The sequence below is a fragment of the Ornithorhynchus anatinus genome, chromosome 5 (genome assembly GCF_004115215.2).
Source record: "Ornithorhynchus anatinus isolate Pmale09 chromosome 5, mOrnAna1.pri.v4, whole genome shotgun sequence".
NCBI lineage: Eukaryota > Metazoa > Chordata > Mammalia > Monotremata > Ornithorhynchidae > Ornithorhynchus > Ornithorhynchus anatinus.
The window spans coordinates 88,190,053-88,215,316 of record NC_041732.1 but is presented as its reverse complement, the minus strand read 5'-3'; the positions used below and the strand labels follow the sequence as shown (position 1 = coordinate 88,215,316).

The following is a 25,264-nucleotide window of genomic DNA, read 5'->3' as shown; positions in this document are numbered from 1 at the left end:
ACTTCTCTGTGCCCCAGTTACTTCATCTGGAAAATGGGATTAAGACTGTGAGCCCCACATGGAATATGGACTGTATCGAACCTGGTTGCTTTGAATCTACCCCACTGCTTAGAACAGTGCCCAGCACACAGTATGTCCTTAACAGATGGCATAACAAAAACATAATAAAACAAACAACAAATAAAAATGCATACCTTCATATCTGCCTGGCTTTGTGGTGATCCTGTGGAGCCATAAACCATTCATTCCCCATTCTCAAAAGCCACCTACATTCTTCCCTTGCATCTAAAATAGGATAGAACTCTGCATTCTAAAAAATTTCCTCTTTCTCCATCCCACTTTTCCAACTTACATTTCCACCTTCACTGAATGCTCAATTGTTGCTGTATCAGGCTGGAAAGGCAAGATGTGCTGAAATGATATTCTCTGCAGATGGTATTTAACTACCAAAAGGACTTTCCACATCAGAAATGACAGGACTGAGGGAGAAAACTTCAGAGTCAGGAAAATGTACATATTTGAGCATATACGAGTCAGCTCAGAGGAAACTGGAATGGAGACAGTTGAAGGTCACCAGAGATCTGTTCCAGTTAATTACTTTTGGCATATGAAAACCATCTTGTTAAGAAAACAATGTTTGAGTCTTATGCAGTGTTCGTAACGCAATATAAGAGTAATAATACAGGATGATATATAGCAATATAGGATTTGATAATATTATTCAAGTGACTGTATCCCTTGCTAGGTTGTAAATTCTTTGAGGGAGTGGATGATGTATACTAATCTCTATCGTATTCTACCAAGAGCTTAGTACAGCAATCTATACACAGTAAGCGACTAGTCAGTGTGCTATTGATTAGTTCAGGTTGAGTAATATGAGTATAGTGCCCCAGTAAGAATATTCCAGGTGCTAGAATTTATGAGCTTGATGCTAAGCCTGAATTAAGTAACAAAAATTATGGCATTTATTATACACATTCTACGTACAAAGCCCTGTGATAAACTCTGGGGTAATACAAGATAATTAACAGACACAATACTTGTTCCATGTGAAGCATACAGTCTTAGCTGAAGTAGAGGTGGTATTTTATGACCATTTTACAGATGAGGAAACTGAAGCCTTAGAAGTTAAGTAACTTGCCTTTGTAACTTAGCAGACAAGTGACAGAGCTAGGGCTGAAATCTGGGTCTCCACACTCCCACCCCTGTGCATTTTGCACTAAGCTACACATGAGAAATAGGTGCAAAGGCAGTTTTATGAGATTATACTGCACAAAGTGGCAGGGAGTAGTGGATAAGGCACGGGCCTGGGAGTCAGAAGGTCGTGGGTTCTAATCCCGGCACCACCACTTCTCTGCTGTGTGACCTTAAGCAAGTCGCCTCACTTCTCTGGGCCTCAGTTACCTCATCTGTAAAATGGGGATTATGACCGTGCAACCCACGTGAGACAGAGACTGTGTCCAACCCAATTTGCGTGTATCCACCCCAGCGCTTAGTTACAGTGGCTGGCACATAAGTGCTTAACAAACATCATCATGATTATTTCTATTATTATCTGCCTCCTCACTGACCACCCGGCCTCCTATCTCTCCCCACTCCAAACCATTCTTCGCTCTGCTGCATGAATTGTTTATCAACAGAAACGTTCAGTCCATGTCTCCTCACTCCTCAAGAACCTCCAATTCATTCATTCATTCATTCAGTAGTATTTATTAAGCCCTTACTATGTGCAGAATACTGTACTAAGCGCTTGGAATGTACAATTTGGCAACAGATAGAGACAATCTCTGCCCATTGACAGGCTTACAGTCTACCCAGTTGCTGCCCATCCACCTCCGCACCAAACAGAAAATGCTTACCATCACTAATCTCCTGCCACAGCTTACCCTCACACTCCACTCTTCCAGCACCAGCTTATTCACTGTGCCCTGCTCTCAACTACCCTGCCACCAAACACTTTTCCACATCCTATTCCTAACCTGGAACTCCCTCCCCTTCCACATATGCAGACCACCACTCTTCTCCACCTTTAAAGCATTATGAAGGTTACATCTTCTCCAAAAGGCTTTCTCAATTAAGCTCCTCTTCCCTGGCTAACTTCCCCTTCTGTGTTGCCTATGCACTTCAAAATGTGTCCTTTGGACCTTTGATATTTCCCTATCTCCAACTTACCTATATATCTTTAAATTATATATTATAAATTTCGTATGTATTCATATTAATTTCTGTCTCCCCCTCAAGATTTTAAGCTTGATTTAGACAGGGAATGTATCTGCCAATTTATTGACTTATCCTCTCCGAAGCACCTAGTACAATGCCCTTAACATAGTAAGTGCTCAATAAATATGATTGATTGATTGATTAATCATTTGATTGAATGACTTTGGGATGGAGCTATATGAAGGAAAGTTGCTTTGTCGACTTTAGTGTGATGGCTATAGCTTCTTGGATTTAAGCCTAGTTTTACCTCCAGTCAGTGGGGTTAAAGTGAATATTTGAAGCAATTGTTTTAAAAGCCAGCATAGAGGGTGGAATGGTGTGGAATGGAGCATTGCTAAAAGAATAGGTGCTGGTGTCCATTCAGTTTGAAGGATTTCAATGCACCTGTCCATATTCTTTTCTTTCTTCCCTTCCCTTCTTTCTTTCTTTCTTTCTTTCTTTCTTTCTTTCTTTCTTTCTTTCTTTCTTTCTTTCTTTCTTTCTTTCTTTCTTTCTTTCTTTCTTTCTTTCTTTCTTTCTTTTTCTTTCTTGCTTGCTTGCTTGCTTGCTTGCTTGCTAGCTTGCTTGCTTGCTTGCTTGCTTGCTTGCTTGGATTGTAACCTTTACAGAGGTGATGGAGGTGGTACAAAGGCTGGGCTGCCTCTCATTGAAAAAAGGAACTGGCCTTGATGTTGAGCCAGCACCTCCTGAGGCCGGGGCCTGTGGCCCGGGCTGCCAACTGCCCACCAGCCACTTGGCCACCAGTAGGGATCTCGGTCCTACAGCAAGCAGGCCTGGCTGCGTGGAAAGAGCACAGGCTGGGGAGTCAGAGGTCATGGGTTCAAATCCCGGCTCAACCGCTTGTCAGCTGTGTGACTTGGGGCAAGTCACTAACTTATCTGTGCCTTAGTTCCCTCATCTGTAAAATGGGCATTAAGACTGTAAGCCTCGAGTGGGACAACCTGATCACCTTGTATCATCACCAGTGCTTAGAACAGTGCTTTGCATATAGTTAGCGCTTGACAAATGCCAGTATTATTTAGTATTATTATTATGGCTCTGGGTGATGGCCTGGGTGGGGTGCTCTGGGATCAAGGTGGCCTGAAAGAAGCTACACTCCTGCTGTTCTTCCCTTCCAGATATCAGGACACAGCCTCTGACCCAGCCTGGGGACCTGTGGTGTTCACAGTGTCAGTCAGTCAGTGAGTCAATTCTATTTATTGAGTGCTTGCTTTACTCAGAGCTCAATAGTAATTATGGCATTTTTAAGCGTTTACTGTATGCCAGGCACTAGACTAAGCATTGGGGTGTCTGTAAGCAAATCTCTTGGACAAGGTCCCTGTCCCACAGAGGGCTCCCAGTCCTAATCCCCATTATACAGATGAAGGAACTGAGGACCAGAGAAGTGAAGTGAATTGCCCAGGGCCACACAGCAGACAAGTGGCCAAGGTGGGATTAGAACCCATGACCTTCTGACTCCCAGGCCTATGCTCTATCCAGCATGTATGCACAGGGATTGTCTCTCTGTACTGCTGAATTGTACTTTCCAAGCACTTAGTACAGTGACCTGCACACAGAAAGCTCTCATTAAATAAGATTGAATAATAATAATGATAATAATAATAATAATAATAATGGTATGTGTTAAGCTCTTGCTATGTACCATGCGCTGTACTAAGTGCTTGGGAGAGTACCATATAATGATAGAACAGACACATTTCCTTCCCTCCCCGAGCTACCAGTGAGCTGCCGAGGCTCTCGCTGGGGGTGTCACTTGCCTTGTCCCCTTTTAAGTCAGGCAAAATGTTCTTCCCCTTGATTCTATTTATTGCCATTGTTCTTGTCTATCTGTCTCCCCCGATTAGACTGTAAGCCCGTCAAATGGCAGGGACTGTCTCTGTTACCGATTTGTACATTCCAAGCACTTAGTAAGCACTCAATAAATACTATTGAATGAATGAAAGTCAGGTCCTAGGGGAATGGCCAGTAGGAGAAATGACTTTTTAAAATATCTACACCCCTCCCCTTCCCTTGCCCATTCTGGTGCAAGTCGATTCGTTACTTTCAACACTGTTTAAAAGTACCATCCCTCTCCACCACTCTCCAGGCTACCATCCGACCAAACCACAAACCCATTTCTTTTTCCACGGACACCATTCTCTCTAGCTTTGACTTCTCCAGTCCCAGCAGTGTATAGCCCCTTTACTTATTGTTGTGTTTGACTTTCCTGAGCACTTAGTACAGTGCTCGATATACAGTAAGCACAGTAAATGCTCAATAAATGTGATTGAATGAATGAAGGAGCACTTGTCCACATTAAAGGATGAGAGTATCCCCCATGGGAGATTGGGGAATCAACTGGGCTAAAACCCTTTTGAAAAGGATAAAAACACAAAATAATGCATTGTAACACTTCAAAATTAGCAGAATAAACTTTCCAGGCTCTCCTTTTCATTTTCTGGCTTCACAGAGAAATGACTGGCCACTAAACAGTACAGTGCTCTGCACATAGTAAGCGCTAAATAAATACTATTGAATAAAACAGGCATTCAGCTCCTTGGAAACACTGCTTCCCATTGAGGTAGAAAAAGTTAACTCTAAGGGGGTTTGCTGCTCTTGACCCGCATATGATACTCAAAAACTCTGGAGAAGATTAAAACAAATTTATCTATTATTTTATTATGACATAATGGCCCAGCCTCTCCCCAGTATTAATCACACTGCCTACTCCAAAAGCCAGGTGATCAGGGAGGAGCTTAATGGTTTCAAACTAAGGATCAATCAGGATAGCCCTAATGGTATATCATCATCAATCAAGTTTCCCCACATGGGGCTCACAGTATTCATCCCCATATTTATTGCTCTATTCATTTTATTAATGGATGTGCATTTATCTATGGTTCTATTTATTCTATTTTGATGGTAGTTGATGCCTGTCTACTTGTATCTGTCCACTTGTTTTATTTTGCTGCCTGTCTTTCCTCTTCTAGACTGTAAGCCTGTTGTTGGGTAAGGATTGTCTCTATCTATTGCTGATTGCATATTATAAGAGCTTAGGTATAGTGCTCTTGCACACAGTAAGTGCTCAATAAATACAATTAAATGATTGAATGAATTATCATCACCATTATCATCATCAGCAATCATTCATATTCATTGAGCACTTACTATGTGCAAAGCTTGGGAGAATACAGAGTTGGTAGACATGTTCCCTGCCCTCATCATCATACATACCCCTGAAATTCAATCCAGAAGGAGTGTGGCTGAATGGAAAGTGTTCCCAGAGTGCTCTGTGCAGAATATGTGCGTCAATAGATGCATTGATTGATGGGATTGATTGATTGATTAAATGGGGGTCAAGAGACCTGTGTTCTAATCATGATTGTTCATGTGCTCTGCTGTTTATCGGGTAAGTCACCTGACTTCTCTGTGCTTCAGTGTCCTCATTTGTAAAATGGAGATTCAATGCTTTTCATTCATTCATTCATTCATTCATTCATTCATTCATTTATTCACTTGTATTTACTGAGCCATTGACTGTGTGGTGGCACATGCTACTTAGACACTTGAAAGTAAATTCAGCGGTAGAGATAATTCTTGCCCACAGTGGGCTTACAGACTAGAAAAGGGGAGACAGACATCAAACAAGTAACAGGCATCAATAGCAACATATAATTAAATAGGATTATAGATATATACATACCAAAACAAGTAAACAGGCATTAATATAAAGAAATAAAAATTATAGCTTTAATAGTAATTATAGCATACAAAAGTGGTGCGGGGCTGGGGGTTGGAGAAAAGGGAGCTAGTCAGGGTTATGGAGTGGTGAGGGGGAGCTGAGGAAAAAGGGGGCTTAGTCTGGGAAGGCCTCTTGGAGGAGTGGAGCTTTCAGTAGATTTTGAAGGGGAGGTGTGATTGTTTTGACAGATTTGGGAGGGAGGGAGTTCCAGACCAGAGGTAGGATGTGGGGCTAGGGGTGACAGTGGGACAGGGGAGAACGAGACACATTGAGGAGGTTGGCAGCAGAGAGTAAGGTATGCAGGCTGGGGCTGTAGAAGGAGAGAAGGGATGTGACGAAGGATGGGACGAGGTGATGGAGAGCTTAAAACCAATAATGAGAAGTTTTGCTTTGTGTCCCCCTCCCTATGTGGAACAGGCACTCTGATTACAGTGTATTTATCCACTGCTTGGCATATAGAAAGGGCTTAAAAATACCTAGATTATTATTATTGACTTTTAAATGGGAATTATCATTATTAACATTGTTATCATTATATCATTATATACATTTGTTAAGCACTTACTACTGTATCAAGCACTGTTCTAGGAGTTGGAGTAGATGAATGTTAATCAGATTGGATACAGTCCCTTTCCCATGCAGGAAACACAGCCTTTGTAGGAGGGAGAGCTGGTAATGTATCACCATTTATGGATGAGGAAACTGAGGCACAGAGAAGTTAGGTGAATTGCCCAAGGTCACACAGCAGGCAACGGGCAAGTCAGAATTAGAACTAGATCTTCTGATTCCAGGCCCAATGTTCTTTCAGTAGCTGTGATGCTTCCCTATGGGGGTCATGTCTACCAACCTATGTATTATACTCGCCCAAGCATTTATTACATTGTTCAGCATACAGTAGAAGCTTGATAAATACAATTGAATGACTGTAAATTATTTTATGTCTGTCTCCCCATTAGATTGTAAACCCCTGATAGACAGGGATCATGTATTTTACCTCTATTGTATGTAACCAAGTGATTAGTACTCTAGAATGTAGGCTTCTTTGTGGATAGGGAAAATGTCTACTAACTCTGTTATACTGTACTCTCCCAAGCATTAAGAACAGTGTTCTGCACACAGTAAATGCTCAATAAACACCACTGACTGATTGCTCTGCATACTGTGTTTCATAAAGATTACAGACTGGTTTGGAAGACATATCGAAAAAATACAGGACTTGATCTCCTCCACTGAGGAGCTTATGATGGACCGGAGAATACAAGTGAACAAAACTGATGAATAGACAATAGGTTAAAATATGTGAAAATTAATCTAACCCCAAATAATGAATACACAATAAACAAATAAATAATTAATTTGCTAGGAATGTACATTGAATGAGGGAATGGTATATGGTTTGGCAAAACTAAGTGGGAAGGAAGTGAGCAATGGATTACAAGTGGGTGTCTCGAGAGAGGAACAGTTAGGCTATTTTGAGAGGAGCATAGTATCAATCAATCGATCGATCGATCAATTTTACTGAGTACTTATTGTGTGCGGGGCACTGACTAAGTGCTTGGGAGAATACAACCCAACAATAATAACAGACACATTCCCTGCCCACAACGAGCTTACAGTCTCAAAGGGGAGACAGATTTTAATATAAATAAATAAATTATTGATATGTGCATAAGTGTTGTGGGGGTGGAGAGAGGGGTGGTGAATGAAGGGAGCTAGTCAGAGCACATAGAAGGGAGTGGGATCAAGAGAAAATGAGGTCTTAGTCTTGGAGGAGATGGTGCCTTCAATAAGTCTTTGAAGAGGGGGAGAGTAATTGTCTGTTTCCATACGAGTAGGGAGAGCATTCCAACCAGCGGCAGCAGTTGTGGCAAGGGGATGGTGTTGAGATAGATGAGATTGAGGTATTATTAATGAAAAACTTTTGAGCACCTTACTCCATGGCATCAGTGGTAAGTTCTAAGTGTGCCTGACCATTTCAGCCATACTTGCATCCATTAGGTGAACAGCATCATCTAAGGGGCTTCTTCTATTATGAAGGACTACTACATAAATGTATAGTTGCATATATATTATACAGATTAATATAAACAGTGTAAAGGGCAGCTTAAGGATTGATAATTTTTACTTCATCTATCATCACTATAGGGATGATTCCCAAATCTACCTCTCCATCCTTGACCTCTTGTCTTCTCCTGCATCTCGTATTTCCTCTCGTTTTAAGACATTTCTTCTTGGATACCCTCTACTTGGATACCTCAAACTTAGCATATCCTAAACAGAACTTTTATTTTCCCACCAAAACTCTGTCCTTTCTGTGACATTCTTATCACTGTAGACAGTAGCACTATCTGCCTTGTTCCACAAGCTCTTAACTTCAACAGTATCCTCAACTCATCTCTTTCATTCACCCAAATATGTAGTGTCATGAAATCCATTAGTTCTACCTTCCAAACTGCTACTAAGTGATCCAAGCACTTATCATTTCTACCTTGACTATTGCATCAGTCTCCTGGCTGGGCTTCCCTATCTCGTGTCTCTCCCCACTTCAGTCCCAACACTTCACTTGGCTGCGCAGATCAATTTTCCAAAAAAAAACCCATTTAGTCCATATCTTCCCAGTCTCAAAGCCTCAGTGGTTACCCATGCCATCTCTGCATCAAACAGAACCCCCTTACCATCAGTTTTAAAGCCAAAATCACCTCTCTCCTACCTTATCTTCCTGATCTTCTACTACAATCACAACTGCATATTTAACTCCTCTAAAGCAATTTACTGCGCTCTTCTAATCTCATCTGTTAGTTGCTGACCCTTTACTCACATCCTCATCTGGGCCTGGAACTCCCTCTCTCTTCATGTCTTCATTTATTCAATTGTATATATGACAGATCCCCATCTTCAAAACCCTCCTTCAAATCACATCTCCTCCAAAAGGTTGTGGTAAGCCCACAATAAACTGCCTTATTAATGACTGTGATCCCGGTGAACAAAAAAGAAGGAAGAGACTGAGAACGGCACTGATGGGCTTTACCTGAGACAGGTGATTGCCGACCTGTGTGGGTGGAGCATGGAGGGATGTGTGGCCTTCTCTCTCTGTTCTACCCATAACGGGCCTGGACAAATCAATGACTACCACTTAGAGTCACAGCTGTGATGCCTAAGGCAGATAAAAGGTGGTTGCTTTGAATCACATTAAGGCATACACAGAAAGTAGTAAGCAAGGCACATAGGGGATATGTGAAGAAGCAATACAGAGAAGTGAGCAGCTCTTAAAAACCACAGAATGCAACAGCCCTTGGAAGCAGAAAGGAGACTCATCGGCAGAATCGGATCCCTTGACCAGCAGACCGGCATTGGACACTTGCTGGAGTGGAGTGAGTGAGAGTGTGTGTATGTCACTCCCTTGTGAATTGGTAAAACTAAGTAAAAGGTTTTCCACAGTAATCTTGGTGATCTGAGGTGTGTTTTGACTTTATTACGTGTATCTGAGGTATCCCTGGACCAGGAAGGTCATAGCATCCACTTGGGGTGTTCGTGACAGAGGTCTCCTATCTATCCTCCCCTCTTGCATTGACTATGAACTTGGCCGTATTCCCATTAGGGACACAGATACTCACCTCAGCTCCAGGTCACCTACATATATTTATCCTCATACTTTTCTATTTCTGCCTATGTTATTTATTTTAATGTCTGTCTCCTCTCATAGAGGAGCTCCTGGTAGGATGGGAGTTTGTCTACCAACTTTTTACAGTGTACTTTCCAAAGTGCCTTGATCAGCAGTATGCAGACAGTAATAATTATAACTCTGGTATTTAAGTGCTTACTACAGGCCCTGTACTAAGCTCTGGGGTAGATACAAACAAATAGAGGTGGACACAGTTCCTGTCCCACTAGGGACTCACAGTCCCAATCCCCAATTTACAGATGAGGTAACTGAGGTACAGAAAAGTGAAGTGACTTGCTCAAAATCACATGGCAGATGAATGGTGGAGCTGTGATTAGAACCCCTAACCTGACTCCCAGGGCTGTGCTCTATCCACACTACGCCATGCTGCTTCTCACAATAAGCACTTAATAAATATTTTTGACTAATTTGAGTTGAGATATAGCTGGACTAGGGAGCAGATAGCTAAAAAGAGTCAGCTGAAAACTGAAGCATAGCCGAAAAAGACATAAGGATGCTCTTCTCTGCCCCTGGGGTTGTCTTAGTTGATCTGTAGAAGGAGAACAGAGACTATTTATTTGGGAACCTATAATGTGTCAGTTCTTAGTGTTAGTTCATGAATAGTTTGTGGTATAACATCATAACCACAAACCTCCATTCAGCTTCACCCAAATGCAAACTCTGATATCAGTCCTACATACAATATTTTATTGTGTGTCTAGCCAACTCCTAAAATTGATTGCAAAAAATCCAGTATGCAAGTGTTTGGAAGAGGTATCTAGATATTTTATTTTAAAAAAAAATTTTCCACTACAGAATGTAAATTAATGTAGATATTATGTGTTATAATGTTAAAAGAATTCAGCAAATTGTACCAACTTTTTTTGTCATCCATTAATATCATTATGGAATAATGAAGCAACAAATGTACTTTTTTAATGGTAGCTAACTGCTTACTATGTGTCAAGCACTGTACTAAATGCTGGGACATTAGTGATGGCAAATTTACTAATCTGAGTGGAAATGTGTGGGGCACTGCAATCTTCCTTTCAAAATACTTCATTTGCTCTGACCTTCAGTCACTCTTCTGAATATCTTCTCCTGGCATGGTTTTAATTTCATCACCCTTTAATTTGCTCAGTGTGTTTGAGTTTTACCCTGATAGCTCCAGGTCCCAGACTTGTCAAAAACTTCAGAAATTTTTGTGAACTTAATATTCAAATCAAATCTGAGTGGGAGATGGTAAAAACAAGCAACAACAACTAGACAAAAAAACCAAAACTGGGTTCAAGAAGGCAAGTTTTAGTGTTAACAAACACTACTCAACCATTTTAAAATCTCCATCATGAATGCTGCCCAACCAAATAAAATTGATATATCAGTGCTAATTTCAATCAATCAAAGGTATTTGAGTGCTTACTATGAGCAGAACACTGTAGTAAGTGCTTGGGAAAGTGCAATACAATATAGTTGATGGACATGTCTCCTGTCCACAAGTAAAATACAGTACAGGTAGAAGGAGACATTAAAATACATTTCTGAGAGACCATTAAATCAGAGTCATCCCATCTTTAACTTTGTATCATGTGAGTACCAGGCCTGAGCAAGATGGATTGCATATTTGTGCAGGGGCCTAAATCAGTTGATCAGACTTCAATTGGGCAGTGTTATATTGCACTCTTCCAATTGCTTAGTACAGTGCTCTGTATACGGTAAGTGCTCGATAAGTATGGTTTATTGATTGACTAATTGATCCCACTTGCTGCTAGTTATTGCAATCAATTCTGGTCTTGTTTTCTATTCTGTGAACTTGGGGTTGATAGACTCTTACAATTGAACCCAACTTGACTTGAATTCACTAATCTAGAAAAGACAATTGCTCTTCAAATGTCATGATTGACAGCTGATGCCCCAGGGACTGGGGTCCTAGTCATCTTGCTATCTGTGCTGAACTGGTCTGCTCCTGGGGTGAGGAGATTAAGGTAGAGCAGGAACGTGGCCTAGTGGATAGAGCATGGTCCTGAAAGTCAGAAGGACCTGGGTTCTAACCTGACTCTCCTGGTGATCTGCTGTGTGACCTTGGGGAAGTCACTTCACTTCTCTGTGCTTCAAGTACCTCATCTGTAAAATGGGGATTAAGACTGTGAGCCCCCATGTGGGACAGGAACTGTGTTCAACCCAGTTTGCTTACCTCATCAGTAAAATGGGGTTTAAGGCTGTGAGCCTGATGTAGGACAGGGCCTGTGTCCAGCCCGATTTCCTTGTATTCATTCATTTGATAGTATTTATTGAGTGCTTACTATGTGCAGAGCACTGTACTAAGCACTTGGAATTTACAATTCAGCAACAGATAGAGACAATCCCTGCCCATTGACGGGCTTACAGTCTAATTAGGGGAGACAGACAAAAACAATAGCAGTAAATAGAATCAAGGTGATGTACATCACATTAACAAAATAAATAGGGTAATAAAAATATACGAGCACAGTGCTGAGGGGAGGGGAAGGGAGAGGGGGAGGAGCAGAGGGAAAGGGGGGAAAGGGGGCTTAGCTGAGGGGAGGTGAAGGGGGGGCAGAGAGGTAGCAGAGGGGAAAGGGGAAGCTCAGTCTGGGAAGGCCTCTTGGAGGAGGTGAGCTCTCAGTAGGACTTTGAAGAGGGGAAGAGAGTTAGTTTGCAGAGGTGAGGAGGGAGGGCATTCCAGGACAGCGGGAGGACGTGGGCCAGGGGTCGATGGTAGGATAGGTGAGAATGGGGGATGGTGAGGAGGTGGGTGGCAGAGGAGTGGAGCCTATGGAGTGAGCAGTAGAAAGAGAGAAGGGAGGAGAGGTAGGAGGGGCAAGGTGATGGAGAGCCTTGAAGCCTAGAGTGAGAAGTTTTTGTTTAGTGTGGAGGTCGATAGGGAACCAATGGAGGTTTTTAAGAAGGGGAGTGACATGACCAGAGCATTTCTGCAGAAAGATGAGCCGGGCAGCGGAATGAAGAATAGACCGGAGCGGGGAGAGACAGGAGGAAGGTAGATCAGAGAGAAGGCTGACACAAAAATCCAGCCAGGATATTATGAGAGCCTGTACCAGTAAGATAGCTGTTTGGGTGGAGAGGAAAGGGCAGATCTTGGTAATATTATAAAGGTGAGACTGGCAGGTCTTGGTGACGGATTGGATGTGTGGGGTGAATGAGAGAGCCGAGTCAAGGATGACACCAAGGTTGCGGGCTTGAGAGAAGGGAAGGATGGTGGTACCATCCACAGTGATAGGGAAATATTCCCCTCTTATCACTTAGTACAGTGCCTGGAACACAGTAAGCACTTAACAAATACTACAGTTATTATTACAGTCTGTGGCACATAGGAGGTGCTTACCAAATGCCACAATTATCATTATTATTATTATTTGGGGTAAGGGAGATAAGATACTCTGTCCCTCATTGGGTCAACAATAAGGAGGTTGTCTGATCTCAGAGGATGGATTGGGAGGGGGAAGTAGCTACTCTGTGCCCCTGAGGGCAGTTAATAGTATTTTCAATCAATAGTGTTGACTGAGCATTTACTTTGTACAGAGTACTGTACTACTTAATGGGAAGAGGACACCATAGTTAGTAAACTCAGTCTCTGGTTTCAAGAAGTTTACAATCTAATGGGGAAGGCAGACACTAAAATTGACTACAGATGCGTCCATAGGTCCATGTGCATTAGCGGGGGAGGTGAGCACCTAACTATTTGGGTTTGAGGACTCAAGTGCAAAGATGATGCTATAGTGGGGGAAATAGAGTGAGGAGATGAAAGAATAGTTTGGGAAATCTTTCTGAGGAGATTTGATTTTAATAGGGCTTTGAAGATTCTGGTGTGTAGTGGACACCCCACCCCTAGAAATGTTCATTATGTACTAGGCATGTAGTTCATGCCAGGTAGAATTGAAGAAAAATCTAGTCAGGAGAAGCACATTGTTTCTGGAAAATATGATGGATACCAGGCTAGAAAATATCTGAGTTTGTAAGCCAAAATATAATCTTGTTGATTCTTCCCCAAAACAAAACAAAACAAAAAAACAAGTCATGAGGTATAATCTCTTTCTGCCACCTGATTAAGATTATACTTTCCTCTGGATGTGAAGCTAATAAATGGATCAAACGCAGGAAGAAAGAAAACAAAATATTGGACCACAGATATAGTTCATCAGTAATGGAAATAGACTCAATGGCAAATATGAGAATCAACATTTCCTAGAGGATGGAACACAGGCCTGGGATTCAGAGGTCCTGACTTTAATCCCAGCTCTGCCATTTCCTTGATGTGTGCTGTTGGGCAAGTTACTTAAGTTTTCTGTGCTTCAGTTTCCTTATCTGTAAAATAGGTTTTCAATAACTGTTTTTACACCTATTCAGAACTTCCATTTTGCTGATAGATTTCCCCACCCTTCAACAGACAGAAGGGCATTTAACTTCAATTTGAATAGGCAATCAGTTTTGAAATTAGCGAGTATATCTTTATATTTATATATTTTTCTTTATATTCAATTTTTTTCCAACTCTTTCATTTCTAATATGTTTGCACTGCTCCCTCCTTATATTTGTTCTTCCTCTGCCTTTCATTATCTGTAAATAATTTCTTTCTGCCTCCCCCATTAAATTACAAGCTTGAGGGCAAGAAAATATGTATTGCTACTGTTTTTCTTTCCAAAGTGTTTACTGCATTGCTGAATTCTCAGAAAATGACATTGGCTGATTGATTAAATCATTACACTGAAATATAAAAAAGATACATTTTGGATAAGCATGTATATTGCTAAAAATACAAATAAGTACCTATTTTTGTCCATATTTTTACCCTACAATTTGGGTTATTCAGATAAATCCTCATTAATTTACCCATTGGATTTGGTTAGACAAAAGGTGGACTTGTCCAGTGATTTGTAGGTAATCTCATTTGTGATGGCCCTGAAAAGCCACCATTCTGCAGTAATTATAATTGATAAACTCCAAGCCTCACATTTCACATCAGGACAGAGGGGCTGGGCCTAGCCACTGATGCTCTCAACAAGCTTAATTAATGGGAGATGTTTTCTGCCCCAACCTAGCTTCTGCTTTGAATTAGATATGCTCCATTCCGATTCCATTTTGGGTCCCTAAAGGTAATTCTAACCTAAAATTACCAGCTCAATCCCTCAAGTGACAGATGATCATAATATCTGAAATTCACGTGAGATAAGGGGTAGGACTTCCAGAGCAGCAGGATTTCAATGTCAGATAAAAGGGAAGAAAAAGGCAGGAAAGGGATACAAAGAGAGGAAGAGGGTGGAAGGAGACCACTGGCTGTCTCCATGGATATCGGATACTATAACCCATGGAGCATCCCATGTATTAGCAGGCAGGCAGCATGACGTGATTGCTTCTTTAGAGAAGCAGTGCAGCTTAGTGGAAAAAGCACCGGCTTGGGAGTTAGAGATCATGAGTTTTAATCCCGGCTCTGCCTCCTGTCAGCTGTGTTACCTTGGGCAAGTCACTTAACTTCTCTGTGCCTCAGTTACCTCATCTGTAAAACAGGGATGAAGACTGTGAGCCCTATGTGGGACAACCTGATTACCTTGTATCTACCCCAGCACTTAGAACAGTGTTTGGCACATAGTAAGCACTTAAATACCAACATTATTATTATTATGTGATCACACGCAACATAGGTTTTTTCTGGTAGGATCAGACCTAGAGCATTTCTCCAGTGGGCTCTGACCTCCCAGCTTGCTCCCAGACCCATTATATTCCTCACCAAAGTCCCTCTGAACATGGGTGCATCATCCAAGCTAGGAATTTGGAGGCAAAAGCGGAGGAGAAGGGAGGGAGGTTGGATGTTTAAAATGAAATGCAGGACATACATACATACAGGACATCAGCATCCTCAGTGTTTGGGTGTCACCATGTGAAGATATGATTTTCTCATCGGCACTTGATGAAATCTCACTGCACACAGAGCCTTGAGGAGTGTCATAAGTGTAAGATCTAAGAACACACTAATCAGAGACTTACATCCAGGCACTGAGCCCCATAAGCTTACCTACCCACACAGAAAGTTTCTTAACATTAGGAGAGCTAAGGAATGCCACAGGATCTTAGGGATTCCACCTAAATCATCATTACACTTAGGAAGAGACAACTCTCTGTGGGTGGGTAGTGGGATTTCACTGCTCTTCGTGACTGTCAAGATTCCAGCCAGAATCCTCTCTGACTACTGAAGAATATCATTAATTACATGCTTCTGGAATCACAGTGAAACTCCAGATCCCAGCAACATCAGCAAACATGAGTTTTGCTGCATGACAGAGACAGGAGGAATGCAGAGAATATCAAGATCTTTACAGGGAACTTGGAGATCTTGTAAAAAGAGTTTGATATCATCAGAAAACCTGGATTCTGGCAAATACTGTGAAGGTTTGCCTCTCTTGCTGTGGGCAGGGAATGTGTCTGTTATATTGTACTTTTCCAAGCATTTGTACCAAGTGTTTAGAACCATCTTTTGCACAATGTAAGTGCTCAGTAAATAAGATTGACTGACTGACTGACTCAAGTAGTTTCTAAAGATCTTTGGATTTTTCAACAATGCTATGGCTGACTGTCACAATGTAAGAGGCATTGTCAGATCTTTTCATCATCCTCAGTGAAGTAAAGCTGTCCTATATGTTAGATTCAGTCCTGTTGAATTTATTCCATGCAACCGTACAACAAGGAATCCAGAACCTGGATAATACAAACCTATTTCTCTAGTAGGCTCTGAACTTAATAGGCTAAGAAGCAATATAGCTTAATGGAAAGAGCATAAGTCTGGAATGCTAGGGACCTGAGTTTTAACCCCAGATTCTATCCTTGGGTCTGCTGTGTAAACTTGGTTAACCCTTTAATTTCTCCAAGTACTGGTTTTCTCACCAGTATATTTGGATTAAACAAATATTCTCCTGTTCTCCCTTTCCTTTAGTCTATTTTAGACCTGATTATCTAGCCCAGCACTTAGCTTAGTGCTTGACACATCGTAAGCACTCAAATACTACAGATAACATTGTGAAGGTGTTAATAAAGTGTTTAGTACAGTGCTTTGCACACAGTAAGCACTCAATAGATATGACTGAATGAATGTATAAAACTTCTTTAATTATTTCTTGATGGTGCTCTTGAAGCACACATAATAATAATAATGATAATAATTACGGTATTTGTTAAGCACCTACTATGTTTAGACTCTGAACCCGTTGTTGGGCAGGGATTGTCTCTATCTGTTGTTGGGTTGTACATTCCAAGCGCTTAGTACAGTGCACATGGTAAACGCTCAATGAATATGATTGAATGAATGAATGAATGTGCCAGGCACGGATTCATTCATTCATCTAAGCCTTGGGGTGGATACAAGCAAATCGGGGTGGACTCAGTCCCTGTCCCATGTTTGGCTTACAATTTCAATCCCCAGTTTACAGACGAGGTAACTGAGGTCCAGAGAATTGAAGTGACTTGCCAAGGTCACACAGCAGGCAGGTTGAAAAACCGGGCTTAGAATCCATGACCTTCTGACTCTCAGGCTCGAGCTAGATCCATTATGCCATGCCACTTCATTTCTGATGATTGCTAATCCTTGGCATCAAGTGGCAAGACAGTCTCACGAATTGAGACCACCAACTTCTAAGAACAGCTCATCACACCACACTTTTATTGGGTGACTGATATGAGGAGAGTGGATGACAGCATGATATTTGAAACAGCTATTCTATGAGGAGCTGAAATGGGGTAATCGTAGATATGAGTAAACAGATTTGAGACAAAATAAGGAGATAGCCACAGAATGTAGGTCAACCTGACACACAGCATTTGGAATTGAGGCGAATGTCCTAGATCAGAGGCTTTGAGACGATCATGACTCCAAGAGGAAGAAAGAAAAATGTCAACAAACTCTGAAGGTAGCAAATAAAGGATTGCATATTGGACAAGTTTTACATGCAAGCGAGGAGGAAGGAACTGTGGGTTGCATATATGCCAGAATATTTTGATGCCCCCTGAAATGGGCTGACATGCTCAAACCATGCATCATCACAATATATATTTTCCTTGTTATTCTGTAAGAGTTGAATAAGCACTCCTAGTGTTAGATGACTGATAAAATGATGAAAAAGCAATACCTCAAACCTCCAACATTCCAAAAGAGACACTTGCGCCCTCTCTAACCTAGCTATTTTCTCTAGAAAATCTTGCTTGATATTTTGAAATTGACAACATAGGCAATATAATTGGACTGGTCTAACCTCCCCTAGGGCTGGGTTACAAATAGTTCTCCACAAATAAACAATTTGCTGAATGACATTTCAGAGTTCTACTAAAGGTAGCAGATGAGTTTCCAAGGGAATTATGTCTGTTAGATTTAAGGGTCCATTATTCTGCAAACGTCCAAGTGAAATGAGCACTGCCATTAGGGATATTATCATTCCTTTTGCTATTGTGGTTATTATTGATCAAAAACCCGGAAATGTAGTACCTTCAGGAGACATCTCTGGGATGCTGGCCACATAAGGACCGTCGAGGAATCGTGGTTCATTATCGTTGATGTCCTGAACCTTGACGATGAATTCAGATTCTGGTTCCACTGCCAGCTTGGTATTTCTGTCTATTACTTGGCCTCTTAGAGTGTAAAAGGATTTCTCTTCTCGATCAAGTTTCTTTGTAAGAAAAATATCGCCGTGCTTCTCATCAATGACAAAAGTGCTTCCTGCTCCATCCCCAGTCAAAATGTACTGGAAAGATCCATCTTTTCTGTCTGAGTCAGACTTCAGCTATGAAGGAATAAAACAGATTTAGTTCCCAGATCAATCAATCATATTTCCTGAGCGCTTGTTATGCACAGAGCAGAGTACAATATAACAGAGTTGGTAGATGCATTCCCCACCCACAAAGATCTTATAGTCTAGAGTCCAGATAATAGTGGGGCATCAAAATGAATGTGGAAGGCAGGGATCATATCTACCTACTCTATGCTTCTTTCACAAATGCTCAGTACAGTACTTTGCACAGAGTAATATTTCAATAAATTGATAGTACTTTTTAAAGCACTTGGGTTCAATCAATTAATCCACCGATGGAATTTACTGACCAGTTACTGAGTGGGCAACATTATACTGAGTCTAATGGCTTAGTGGATAGACCACGGGGCTGGGAGTCCGATGGTCTGGGTTCTAATGTCCGCTCTGCTACTTGTCTGCTGTGTGACCTTGGACAAGTCACTTCACTTCTCTGGGTCTCAGTTACCTCATCTGTAAAATGGGGATTAAGACTGTGAGTCCCATGAGGAACAACCTGATTACCTCATATCTGCCCCAGCGCTTAGAATAGTGCTTGGCACATAGTAATCAGTTAACAAATAATAGTAATAATAACCCATGGGAGTGGGCAATGTTTTCAGGAGGTTCTGTTTCTGGACAAGTGATTTATTTTTCATCATTTTTCTAGACTGTGAGATTCTTGAGTTCAGATCTACTAAATCTACTGCTTTCTCCCAAGTGTTTAGAACAATGTTCTGCATACATTAGGCCTTCAGTACATACTATTGATTGATGGATTGACGCACCTTTTTTCCCCTATCTGAGGACCTCTGGTGAGCTACTGAGTTTTCTCCATTGCTGACTACAATCGTAGCCCAAACAAAACCTAACCTCTTCCTAACTTCCAGCATAAACAATATGTTTTTGGAATAGGTAGTACTTACACTTACAGTATCTGAGAATAAGTTCTTAAATTCTTGAATTCAAAGCATCACACCTTCTCAGCATATTAGAATGCAGAGGTAGTTAATGAATGATATTCACACTTACCAATTAAGATGTTAGATCGATCAAATGTACTTTTTAATTTACTAGAGAATACATCTATGCTAATTAAGTCATAAGCTATATTTTTCGGTTACAAAACATGAAATACTATGTAGAAAACAGCTAAAGAGTGGAGATCCAGAGAGAACATGTTGTAATCAAGAGAAGCAGTCTCTGCATCCCACATTACATGCTAGTATTAAGCCCTATCTTGAACTGTATTTTGTAAAGAGTTTACTCTGTGTTCTGAGAAGGAATGATAGTAATGAAAATAAATCAATATACAGTATAATATTTATTATGCTATCTTTACATAATGGCTCAAAACATTGTTTTTTTGGGGGGGCGGTTAAAATGATGACAACTATGAATTACTGATTTTTTTTTTCTCTGAATCCTGATCCTCACACATCTGATAATGTAAAATTTGGAATTTTACACTGACACTGAATGGTACACACATTTCCGCCAAAGGACCTTAAGTTTTACTGAAGGTTAAAAGAACAAACATATGATATATCTCATCCATTTTAAGAGAACACCATAGTGGTGTAGAGGATCACTGACAACAGAAGAGACTATGCAGTAGCTGTGGCTAGGATAGAGATGACCCTCAAACTGGACCATGTTGCAGTGATCTTCTGAGAAAGACTTTCTTTGGATTCAGCTTGATACAGTCCCCTGTTGTGACTTCTTTACTAAAAGGCTCCAGATGATGTTAGCCTGCTATTCAGAGACAACAGCCCAGATGCTACATTGTAGAAGTGAATTACAAACACTGGCTTCAAGGAGTAATAATAATAATAATAATAATGGTATTTGTTAAGCCTTTAACTATGTGCCAAGCACTGTACTAAGTGCTTGGGTGGACACAAGCCGATCGGGTTAGACACAATCCGTGTCCCACGTGGGGCTCACAGTCTCAATCCCCATTTTACCGATGAGGTAATCGAGGCCCAGAGAAGTGCCTCTCCCAGTGACAGAGTGGTCTAGTGGCAAGAGCACGGGTTTGGGAGTCAGAGAAGGTGGGTTCTAATCCCGTTTCTGCCACTTTTCTGCTGTGTGACCATGGGCAAGTCATTTAACTTCTCTGTGCCTCAGTTAACTCCTCTCTGAAATGGAAATTAAGACTGTGAGCCCGATGTGGGACAGGGACTGTGTCCAAACTGATTACCAGGTATGTATCCCAGAACAGTGTTTAGCACATAGTAAGCACTTACTTATTACTATTATCATTATTATAGAGAAGCAACATGTCCTAGTGGATAGACTGTGGACCTGAGAGTCAGGAGGACCTGGGTTCTAATTCTGACTCCACCACTTGCCTTTTGTAAGGTGTTGGGCAAGTCACTTCACTTTTCGGTCTCAGTTCCTTCAACTGTAAAATGGGGATTAAGACTGTGAGTCCCATGTCAGACAGGGACTGTGTCCAACCTGATTAGCTTGCATCTACACCAGAGCTTAGGACAATTCTTGGGACAGAGTAAGTGTTTGACAACTACCATTAAAAAAAAAAAAAATCAGTTAATAGGAAATATATTAACGAAGATCCTCTTTTGTTTGTCTGTTCACTGATAATACTGTTTAAAATGGAAAAGAGTGCAAAAAAGTTTATACTTTTCATCAGCAAGAGGAAAAACTTTTATTTCTTGGGAGCAGAGCTCCTAACTGGAAACCCAGCACTAGTCCAGGCAAAGACTTCCTGTTTTCTGGACTGGATATGCCCACCCTTCCTATTGAACTGGGGATACCCTTTCTACCACTGTGACTCTTTAGACAGGCCTGTGAAAATGGAGTTAATGAATTTTAAGCCCTACATCCTTTAGGCCCAATTAAATTTTAGTGTCTTTTAATTAGCAGTTAAACTTGTTTTAGTAGATTTTTCTATAGTTGGTGTACAAACGGGGACACTAGATTTATAGATCATAATTACTCTGTTAAAAGAAGACCAAATAATAGTAATCAAAATAATGATATAGAGAAATGTTGATTCATAAATGAAATTTCCTTAAAAAGAACTTCCTTTTAGAGGGTGAAAACTAATTTTTTTTTTATACTCAGACTGCCTTGACCTAATGAACCAAAGAGGTTCCTGTTGCGTCTTTGTGGCGGAAGCGTTTAATATTAATCTGCTTCATTCAAAATTAATGAGGGGTAAATCAGCTGCTACTTAGTGTAAATGAAAATTGTGCTCAATTCTGCTTGTAATCGACATTGTTCTCAGGGTGGCTGCTTGGATCCAGTGCCCAAACTAATACCTGCAAATTGCCAGATGTGGCTGACCAAGGCCCATATGTTCATTCATTCTAGAGACTGAAGTGAAAGTGTAAAGATAGGCAACTCAAACTCTGTTTTTTTTCCTACCTAGTTAGACTGTGAGCCTCATGTGGGACCTGATTGTCTTGTATCTACCCCAGTGCTTAGTAGAGAAGCAGCGTGGCTCAGTGGAAAGAACACGGGCTTTGGAGTTAGAGGTCATGAGTTCGAATCCCAGCTCTGCCACTTGTCAGCTGTGTGACTGTGGGCAAGTCACAACTTCTCTGGGCCTCAGTTACCTCATCTGTAAAATGGGGATTAAGACTGTGAGCCCCATGTGGGACAACCTGATTCCCCTATGTCTACCCCAGTGCTTAGAACAGTGCTCTGCACATAGTAAGCGCTTAACAAATACCAACATCATATTATTATTATTAGACTGCTTGGCAGAGAGTAAGCTTTTTTTTTTTAAAAAAAAAGTATTATTGTTATTAACATTATTATTTGTTTATGTATTTTTTATTGGGTGGATACTTTTGAGGTCTGAGGAATCAGGAGTTGGTCTACCTCTAGCAGGCAGGGTTGGTGTTCAGTACAGGGTTTCAGTGAGTAAGGGAGATTAAAAACCTGTTCTCCCTCTATCTTAGACTATAAGGTCCTGATTATCTTCTACCTACCCCAGTACTTCGTATAGTAAGTGTTTAATAAATATTATTACTACTTTCAGTTCCCTCACCTGCAAAAGGGGGATTCAATATTTGTTATCCCTCCTACTTAGACTGTGAGCCCCATGAGGGACCTGATTATCCTGTATCTACCCCAGAGTTTAGGAGAGTGCTTGGTACATGAGGGCTATACAATTACCCCAATTATTTTAAGTTTCATTGTGCAAACCCAGAGCCCCATGACAGAGTGTTGGAATACTAGGGTACAAAATGACATGCAAAATGACAACAAACAGCAACCCCAACCTGCCCTGAGATCATCCACCAGAGCTGTTCTCATTTAACACAACTTGGCTTCACTCCAACGGGGAGAGCAATGTGATGTCTGGAACAGCCAAAGTTGTTCCACATAGAAGAAGGCAGGATTACACACCCACTCTTACTAATAATAAAATCATGGTGGTATTTAAGCATTTACTATGCACCAGACACCATACTAAGCCCCAGGGTAGACACAAACAAATAAGATTGGACACAGTCCCTGATCCACATGGAGCTCATGGTCTCAATCCCCATTTTACAGATGAGGGAACTGAGGCCCAGAGAAGTGAAGTGACTTGCTCAAGGTCACACAGCAGATAAGCAGTAGATCTGGGATTAGAACTCAGGTCCTTCTGACTCCCAGGCCTGTGTTCTATCCACTAGACCACATGGCTTCTCTCTCTTTACCTTTCCCATCCTGGGCCTTTCTCTTCCCATTCTAGGTTCACTGGGGAGGAGACTGGCAGAGATGCAGGAGATGGGGAAGTTGTGTTGCACAGTGGAAAGAGAGCAGGATTTTCATGAGAGATGGATTCTAGTCCTGATTCTAATCACTAGTCTGTTTAGGAGAATTTGGGTGAGTGGTTGACCCCCCTCTGGGCCTCATTTCCCTCATCCATAGAATAGGGATAAGATGGACTGTGAGTCTTGTGTGAGACAAGAACTGTGTCCAATCTGAAAACTTTGCAACTACCTCAGTGCATAGATCACAGTAAGGCCTTAAAAACCACTAAAATTGCTGTTAAGCCCTCCAATCTTTCACCAAGACAAATTAAAGGCTGGTGCAGTGTCTAAAAGCTTCCAGCACTTAGCAAACACTTTGCAAAAACAGTTGTATCATTTGAGATCCTGGCTCCTTGGTGATTATTTCAGGCTCAGATGGTCAGCCCTCAAACTTTGACCTAAGGTTCACTCTGCCAGGAAAGAACACAGAGATATACCTGTACCTGACCAATCAGCACTGGATCTATCACTGGCTGTTCCTCTTGGACATAAAATTGGTTCCACACCCAGCCTCGCTTTGCCCTCGAGAGAAAGGATGGTGAATTGTCTCCTGGCCCTCTAGGCTGTGATGAAGCTGGTTGGCAGGGCCAGAGCTGAGTCAGTCCGAGAAGAAAGGGCACAGAGATGTGGCACTGCATGCTGAAGTCTCCTTCCAATCCTCTTCAGAAAAAAAAAGCAAAAGAACTGCACAGAGGGACACGTTTTCCTTCCTCCACAAAGACCAAGCCTGCGTTCACCTGAAACCTCTTTTGTGCCGTAATCCCCTCTTCACAGTCCTAAAACACATAAAAAATATTTTTAGGTGTAGATATGAAGACTCAATCAGTGGCATGTTACTGAGTGCTTATTGACGCAGTCCACTAAGACTATATTACTGGAGTATATATACTCTCATACAGTATACTCTCCTACTCATACAGTAGAGCAGATAGACATGATCCCTGTCCCCAAAGAGCTTACAGTCAAGCACGGTATCCAGACATTAAAATAGATGAAAGGCAGGGAAAGCCAACAGAAAATAAGGATATAGACATAAGGGCTCGAGGTGGGGATAGATGATATCAAAGTGCTTAGATGGTATGGATTTGTGAAACAGAAGGTAAGGGAGGGGAGATTCATTCATTCAATTATATTTATTGAGAGCAATTACTGCACTTGGGAGATACAATATAACAAGAACAGACACATTCCCTGCCCCACTATGAGGGAGATGAGAATTAGTCGGGAAAGTCACTAGAGGAAATGGGATTTTAGTAGGCGTTTAAAAGACGAGGACAATGTTGGTCTGTCTGATAAGGTTATGGGGAGGAGTTCCAGGCAGAGGGAGGAATGAAGCAAGGGATTTTTACCAGGGCACATATCTGCAGTTCTTTTGAATAACATTAATAAAGATGCAAATTTCACTAGAAATAAATTCCCAAAAGCTCAACTTTCATTTTGTATAACCTTGAAATATTCTGCAGCAGAAACAAAATCAGCATTCTATTACTTCATCTGACAAATGATGATGGGTAATAGTATTGTGGAGTCTAGCAATGATTTGATTGGAATAATTACACATTTCTGTTTAGACAAGATTCATTTGTCAAGCCACAGACTTGACTGCAAATTGAGGTAAATTGCTGGGGCAGTCAGCTGATTGTCACCTGATTGACAGCTGATAGCAAAGAATAAATTTATTTTTGTTCTGCTATCATTTCCTTACCCGTTGTCTCAGTAAACCTACATGAGTGTCTCAAAGCATCACCTCATTCCCATTCCCAGGCAGTATCATGAGCTTTGCTCTAAATCTGCCTCTTCCAACATTTCTCCTTTTAATTAAATGGACAAAAGGGTAATTCAGGATGGAAGCCTCAGGGTGTGTGCAGTCAAATTAATTGATGATGGCAAAATGTTTGCTTTGTACAATGGAGACTCTGTCTGTATTAGCTGAATCAACGGGACTTACCATTTCCAAGTCAGTGAAATGTCTGAATGATAAAGAAATTTTAAAGAAAGTTCATTTCTGTGAGCATATGGAATTTGTTTCTGATTCACAGGGAAAGGTCTTTATAGACTGTGAGAATCAATCAACAATCTTTGAGCTAGT

General features: G+C 41.2%; 1 protein-coding gene across 3 annotated transcripts in view; it reads right to left on the bottom strand.

The window, feature by feature from the left end:
- The window catches only part of CDH19 (cadherin 19), a 157,346-nt gene that overhangs the window by 77,961 nt on the left and 54,121 nt on the right, over positions 1-25,264 (bottom strand). For all 3 annotated transcript variants that reach the window (XM_029064360.2, XM_029064357.2, XM_029064358.2), the window contains exons 2-3: positions 23,619-23,951; positions 18,103-18,397 (exon numbers count right to left, since the gene is read on the bottom strand). In XM_029064360.2, coding sequence (XP_028920193.1) covers positions 18,103-18,397; positions 23,619-23,813 — 490 coding nt within the window. In that variant the 5' untranslated portion in view covers positions 23,814-23,951. The remainder of the gene's footprint in view (positions 1-18,102; positions 18,398-23,618; positions 23,952-25,264) is intronic.